Below are 7,727 nucleotides of genomic sequence, written 5' to 3'. Positions count from 1 at the left end.
CACACACAGCCTCCTGGCTCATATGTACCTGCTGTAAATTGTGCAGATGATATTTATGATGCTGTGGTTAGATATTAGATTTCTTTTGGCAGAATACACCTCTGCCAGGCTCATATAATGTGAGCAAATCGTTTGAGAAGATACACGGCCTCCAACACTACAGCAAGCCGCGGAACGAGAAAGCACACAAGCGACAGAGCTGCTTCCTGTCTGCCGCCCCCAGAGACCCCGCCTTCCTCCATTACGACCCTGAAACCCCAGGTGACCGAAGCTTTGACAGTTATTTAAGGAATATACGCTGACTTCATCTTTATGGCATTTGTGGCCTGCTGTTGAAAAGGAAATCTTCCTTCAGAAGTCTAAGGGGTTAAACATTCAAGAGCGTTTAAAAGCAGACATGTGAAGGTTGTGGTTTTGTTGCTAACATATCTTTAAAAGTGGTCTAATTGGGACTGAGAACTTCTGTCCTTGCCTTACTGACATAACAGTGGAGTTTGCCCCATGTAAACAGCGTTTTTAGAGAGTTATGTACAAGTGTTCCTGCTAAACTAGCTGTTGGTTGTTTGTGGTTTTCAGGTCCGGCTCAATATAGTCCAGATGTTCAATTCAGCCCAAAACTTGCACTGATTGTCTCAAAAGAAGATCGCTTCAAAAGCCCTAAAGACAAGACCCCAGGACCCGGAGCATATGAGGTATGTATTGCATATGTTTATGTAACGTGTATATGTGTATACAGTTGGAGTTTGTGTGTGTGTGTGTGTGTTAGGGCTGTCAAAAAAAATGTAGAATTTCGAATATTCGTCGAATTTAAAATAAAAATCCACATTCTAATGCAAAAATGTTGCATTCGAATTTTAGGTGTGCGTTAAGGAGGCAGCCATATCAGTGGCGCACGAGATGCGATGACGATGTAAGTGTCGTTGCATTTTAATGGTTTTCTTAGCCTATCCAGTTGAAGCCACTAGATGCGGTGCTGCTGCGTTGTTAATTACAAATATTGCGGGAAAAGAGAACATCAATGCGGAGAAGATGTTGTTTACGTCAAAACTGAAACCAAGCCGTTCACACAGAATGCATATTTCGCGCATTTTCTAGAGGGACATCTATCACCATTGCACTCGCATCTCGCACAAAGGAGCCGCATGTTTAGAAAGCCATGTAAAATTAATGCAAGTTCAACTTTGAAAAAACATATCTCGAGGCTTTATGGCGGGGGTTTTTCCCCATCCCACTGCAACTTGTGTTTTTAAATTAATCATGTACTCTGTGTGATTGGCTTTCAGCCTTTTGTATTAAACTATGCATACATACATGATGCTGTTTTGTTGGCCCATGGTGGTGGTGGGGTTATGGTATGGGCAGGCGTATGTTATGGACAACGAACACATATACATAACACGTATATATATATATGTTAAATATATAAGTTTAACACATATATATATATTTTTTTCTTTTTTTTCTTCAGTCAGGACCACTCTGATTAAGATTATTGTAGAGGTCCTGAGCATTATTTTGGCGGCAGGCTTCAGGGTTCAGATTTTGAACTGTCCACAAGCACAAGTTTGAAACCCCCAACACAATGACGTAGTATGTTCAATTCTAAGATCAGTCAGGGAGCGCAGAGGAGAAGAGGTGGCATGCTTTGATATTAAAGGGAGTAGCTCCATACTCAGCCTCTGTCCTCCATCAGTGAACACTATGCTCACAACTTTGATAACTGCTGCACTCCCTCAATCAGCTGTCCTCCAACCATCAGTGGAACATTGGTCTGTGCACCTCCCACTCTCATGGATCAGTCTTTAGGCCCTAAACTGATTCTCTGTCCAATCAACTTTTGAGGATGCTCTCTTGTCGCAGCACAGCAAAGATAACATATTTCAATTATAATCAGGAATGCTGTTCTCTGGTAAGGCGATTGGTGAGGGTATTAACAGAAAACTGATGTACGTCAGACAAAATTTTGATAGAGTCCATTATAGGGAAAAATTATGCTCAATTTATTATTGGCAATAACCAAAAGCCTGAGCAACAAGTATGTTTCCAATAATACACAAAAAGCTTTGATCAACAACACGTTTCCTAAAAACAGCTTAGCCAAACATTGAGAACGTTCCAATGATAAACATAATTTGCTAAACAGTATATGTTCCGATAATAACTTAGAAACTAGCATGTTGCCAATAACCTGTTAACTTTTAGTATAAGCATACAAGGAAAACTTAGCTCAGTTTATGAAGACACATTCAGATGAATGGAGAGTGAAGTATATCCAGACGTGATGTAGATGCTTGATCTTACTGATGTCACACTCCTTCATGTAGGGAGGGCTGATCTCGACTGAACTGTTCTGAAGTCACTTCAATCAAGGGGTACTTCAAGTAAATATATTAGGTGAAAGAGGTTCAAATGAAAAAAAGGTTTGGGAATGCCTGCATTACATGTAAATAAGAAATAGCATGCATTTGTGCATTTTAATGTGTTTGAAAGACAAAAGCCTTTCAAAGACACAGTAATATTGGTTAAATAACCTACTGAGTGATAATTAAAATAAAAATTAATGTGTTCATCAGTAGCTGATGCAAAGTTGAAACACTTGATCTGAAATGATTTTTGTAAATCCAGAGGTCAAATGCTGTGTAGCCTCCTGACTAATGACTGATCTCTGTGTGAATGTCCTCAAAACTGAAGACTTTCTGACTGTATATAAGTGGTAGGCTATTTAAGAAAGGAACTTTCAAAAGATGAAATATATTATGAATAATTTATTAATATTGCATGCTCGTCGTCCTCATCGGGGTCTCGACCTGACTGCAGTTCGTCGTCGTAACCGACTTGAGTGGGCAAATGCTCACATTCGATGGCGTCTGGCACTTTGGAGAGGTGTTCTCTTCACGGATGAACCCCGGTTTTCACTGTACAGGGCAGATGGCAGACAGCGTGTATGGCGTCGTGTGGGCGAGCGGTTTGCTGATGTCAACGTTGTGGATCGAGTGGCCCATGGTGGTGGTGGGGTTATGGTATGGGCAGGCGTATGTTATGGACAACGAACACATATACATAACACGTATATATATATATGTTAAATATATAAGTTTAACACATATATATATATTTTTTTCTTTTTTTTCTTCAGTCAGGACCACTCTGATTAAGATTATTGTAGAGGTCCTGAGCATTATTTTGGCGGCAGGCTTCAGGGTTCAGATTTTGAACTGTCCACAAGCACAAGTTTGAAACCCCCAACACAATGACGTAGTATGTTCAATTCTAAGATCAGTCAGGGAGCGCAGAGGAGAAGAGGTGGCATGCTTTGATATTAAAGGGAGTAGCTCCATACTCAGCCTCTGTCCTCCATCAGTGAACACTATGCTCACAACTTTGATAACTGCTTCACTCCCTCAATCAGCTGTCCTCCAACCATCAGTGGAACATTGGTCTGTGCACCTCCCACTCTCATGGATCAGTCTTTAGGCCCTAAACTGATTCTCTGTCCAATCAACTTTTGAGGATGCTCTCTTGTCGCAGCACAGCAAAGATAACATATTTCAATTATAATCAGGAATGCTGTTCTCTGGTAAGGCGATTGGTGAGGGTATTAACAGAAAACTGATGTACGTCAGACAAAATTTTGATAGAGTCCATTATAGGGAAAAATTATGCTCAATTTATTATTGGCAATAACCAAAAGCCTGAGCAACAAGTATGTTTCCAATAATACACAAAAAGCTTTGATCAACAACACGTTTCCTAAAAACAGCTTAGCCAAACATTGAGAACGTTCCAATGATAAACATAATTTGCTAAACAGTATATGTTCCGATAATAACTTAGAAACTAGCATGTTGCCAATAACCTGTTAACTTTTAGTATAAGCATACAAGGAAAACTTAGCTCAGTTTATGAAGACACATTCAGATGAATGGAGAGTGAAGTATATCCAGACGTGATGTAGATGCTTGATCTTACTGATGTCACACTCCTTCATGTAGGGAGGGCTGATCTCGACTGAACTGTTCTGAAGTCACTTCAATCAAGGGGTACTTCAAGTAAATATATTAGGTGAAAGAGGTTCAAATGAAAAAAAGGTTTGGGAATGCCTGCATTACATGTAAATAAGAAATAGCATGCATTTGTGCATTTTAATGTGTTTGAAAGACAAAAGCCTTTCAAAGACACAGTAATATTGGTTAAATAACCTACTGAGTGATAATTAAAATAAAAATTAATGTGTTCATCAGTAGCTGATGCAAAGTTGAAACACTTGATCTGAAATGATTTTTGTAAATCCAGAGGTCAAATGCTGTGTAGCCTCCTGACTAATGACTGATCTCTGTGTGAATGTCCTCAAAACTGAAGACTTTCTGACTGTATATAAGTGGTAGGCTATTTAAGAAAGGAACTTTCAAAAGATGAAATATATTATGAATAATTTATTAATATTGTGTGAATAATATGCAGTCATGTAATCAATAAAAAAGTAACTGTAGTCTAATTACGAGTATTTAAAAATGTAATTTAATCTAACTACAAGTAGTCAAGTACTCTAATTATGTAATCCAGATCGCGATATATATTATATAATTATATATATAATATATATGTATATTTATTATGTATATATAAATACACACATGCATGTATATATTTAAGAAAAATATATTGTTTATATATTAAATATATTTATACACAATATAAATTATATGAATATAAATATATACACGTAAATACATGTAAATATTTTCAAAATATATACTGTATGTGTGTGTATTTCTATATACATAATAAATATACACAGTACACACACATATATTATGTAAACAAAAACTTTTATTTTGGATGCGATTAATCGCGATTAATCGTTGCCCAGCACTAATGTTAAATTTTTTGTATTTTTTTATTTATTTAAAAAAAAAAAAACATTAATTTCCTCTACATAATGTGTCTCACTCTGGCTGTGTGTGTGTTGTAGTTGAGTCCGGTCATCATGGACACGGTTCTGAAAGGCACCTTCAACGTAACGCTCCATGATCCTTTGGTGTCCAGCATGAGATCTTTATCTTCACGCAGGTCTTTGAGAAAACCCTCTGCTCACAGCAGTGCCTAGCTCAGGTCAAAGGTCAGTGAGACTGATTAAGATTAAGTTTAGTTTCAGTGATTGAGGCGTCCTAGTGGTCTATTCAACCCAGAAAAGAGAAAAGACGACTCTCTCCTGCTCTCCTGTCTGTTTTATTGAGACTAACAGCTCTGTTACACACAGAATCACCACAGGAACAGCATGAGCTCTGATATTATATTCCATCTGAATGGCCGATTGATCTCCTAAAATCAAAGACAGTGAAATAAAACATGCATCATATTTTTTGATTTACATACGCTAATTAGATGATTAATTTAATGGCGTGTGTGTCTGCTCACTGCATGACGGATAACAGGAGATCTGGCTCTAAGATACTGTTTTGATTTAGCTTTATTGGTGGGACACATTTGTATTTCTCCGTAAACTTTACTTTTTTGTATATGGCAAAATCATTTGTAGCTATATATATATATATATATATATATATATATATATAAAAAAACAGTAAAAACAGTCACATTTATTATTTATTATTATTTTACAGTTATTTTAAATATTACTGTTTTTACTGTAATATATACTGTATATACACACACACAGAAAATATAAAAATAAAAACTCATTCAAAATATTAATAAAAACTATAATAGTATCTCAGTGATACTGTTTGGGAGAATTTAACGAGAAATTTCTGTTTGGGCACAATTGTTGAAAAATAGACATGAGGTTATTTGGGCAAAATGTTCTTTTTGCTCTCCATTTGATCTCATTGCTGTATATCAAACTAAATAGAACTCACTTGTGATTTTTTCCCCCTTTATTTCCTATTGATGTGTCCAATAATAAGTAATGAAGTTCGTAAAGTAAATTAGCACAAAATAAATAATATAATTAAGATGAAATAACCGTGTAGAGTAAATTAAGAACGTAGCAGTCTATGAACTGAACAACAATAACAAATGAAAGAAGTAGCATTAGTAATTTAAAAATCTCTTAATTATTAAAATGAAGACTGTATTATATAAATAATCTCTGTGGATCTAGTTCAGTCTTTAAGTTTTAAAAATACAATAATATAATATTAGTAAAATAAAATAAAAAATATCAGTAATGCAAAACAAAGAAGAATATAAAAATATATAACATATGAAAATATGAAAGTATTCTGATGTGAAATTTATGACCTTTTTTAGAGGCAGGTTTTAAAATGTTTTTAGGAAATTTGGATCAGTCTTCCTTGCATGCAGTTGTGATATTTTCGTATCTTACAGTTTCCTTTTGTATTCTAATTCGTTTTTCAGGTCACACACTTCCAAAAAGACCTCGGCTAAGCCTCTCCTATTAAACACATGCTTCCCAGGAGTTCCTGTCACACACACACACACCTCTTTATGGGTGATATATTTCCCCAGTGCTCACGGAGAATAAATCAGGATTCTTTAATGGGTTTGATGTTTCAGGGTTTTTGTGCGTCATAAATTCTCAGCCCTGCCCACAATAACACAGCACTAATGTAGAGAGATCTCAACGTACACACACACACAACATCTTGATATCGTTATACACACCCTTTTAATCTAATTAAGCATTTACACACTCTCATTATTCAGCAGAGAGAGGGAGGTCGAGGGAGGAAGGGTGAGAGACGAATGAACGAAAGAAAGAGGTTTTAGCTCTTTATTGAACTGACTTGTTTTACATTTGCAGGATAATTGAATCAGATAAATCACTGTGGCGGTTGCTCTGTGCGTGTGTTTGTCTCGTGGAGTTTACGGATGTTAAAGTCAATGTGAAATCAAAATTGAACCCATTTACTTTCTTAATGCACGATCCTGGACTTATTGTGAACGATTGGTCAGTGCATGTTACTCCAAAGAACAAAACGCCGGTTTGTCGGTGTATTTCATCAAAAACTTTTCGGTTAGCATCACCTAGGCTATGCGGCTTTTAGATAGTGTCAATCAATACAGTGCAACAGTCGGGTTCTGGAAGTAAAAATCCCATTCATTTTCTCCCTTTTCGGTTAGCATCACCTAGGCTATGCGGCTTTTAGATAGTGTTAATCAATACAGTGCAACAGTCGGGTTCTGGAAGTAAAAATCCCATTCATTTTCTCCATAAGGGAATTTATTTTTTTAATGATAACTTATAAACCATTAAACGCAGACATACTGTGAGTTACAAGGTTGTTAATCGATGGTATATGCTTTCAATAAAGCCATCAGCATGCATTATTTCGACTTATTTTTTAAACAATTGTGGTCAACAGTGGAATTCCTGGTGACAAACTTCATTACCCATAATTATACACCAATCTCCAACTATCATACAACAGAAACAAGCAAATCACAGCAAAATAACTCTTTAGCGTCCATCCACTCCCACAAAGCAATAATATTCTCCTACACTCTCAAACTACTATATATATATATATATATATATATACAGTATGTACACATATTTTGCAATAAACATAAAATACTTTTATTATGTATACTATATAATTAACATCTTTTAATCCTTAGTTTGATATTTTTTTCATTGTTTTTATTTGATTATGTCAATAGCAATGCTTCATTGAATTCTTTCCATTATTGTAGTTCTTTCCATTAGTTAAGCGGTTAAGTACACAGTCTCGTTCCTTTGT

General features: G+C 35.9%; 1 protein-coding gene across 1 annotated transcript in view; it reads left to right on the top strand.

Annotated features, from left to right (window-relative positions):
- The window catches only part of stpg2 (sperm-tail PG-rich repeat containing 2), a 20,485-nt gene extending 14,011 nt beyond the window's left edge, over window positions 1-6,474 (top strand). Inside the window, exons 9-12 of the mRNA XM_016449423.1 lie at window positions 93-261; window positions 577-692; window positions 4,973-5,119; window positions 6,382-6,474. Of these exons, the coding sequence (XP_016304909.1) occupies window positions 93-261; window positions 577-692; window positions 4,973-5,107 (420 nt within the window). The 3' untranslated portion in view covers window positions 5,108-5,119; window positions 6,382-6,474. The remainder of the gene's footprint in view (window positions 1-92; window positions 262-576; window positions 693-4,972; window positions 5,120-6,381) is intronic.
- The last annotated feature ends 1,253 nt before the right edge of the window (window positions 6,475-7,727 follow it).

This window comes from Sinocyclocheilus anshuiensis, unplaced genomic scaffold (genome assembly GCF_001515605.1).
Source record: "Sinocyclocheilus anshuiensis isolate Anshui unplaced genomic scaffold, SAMN03320099.WGS_v1.1 scaffold433, whole genome shotgun sequence".
Taxonomy (NCBI): Eukaryota; Metazoa; Chordata; class Actinopteri; order Cypriniformes; family Cyprinidae; genus Sinocyclocheilus; species Sinocyclocheilus anshuiensis.
The sequence above is the reverse complement of the archived record's forward strand: the minus strand, read 5'-3'. Positions and strand labels throughout refer to the sequence as shown.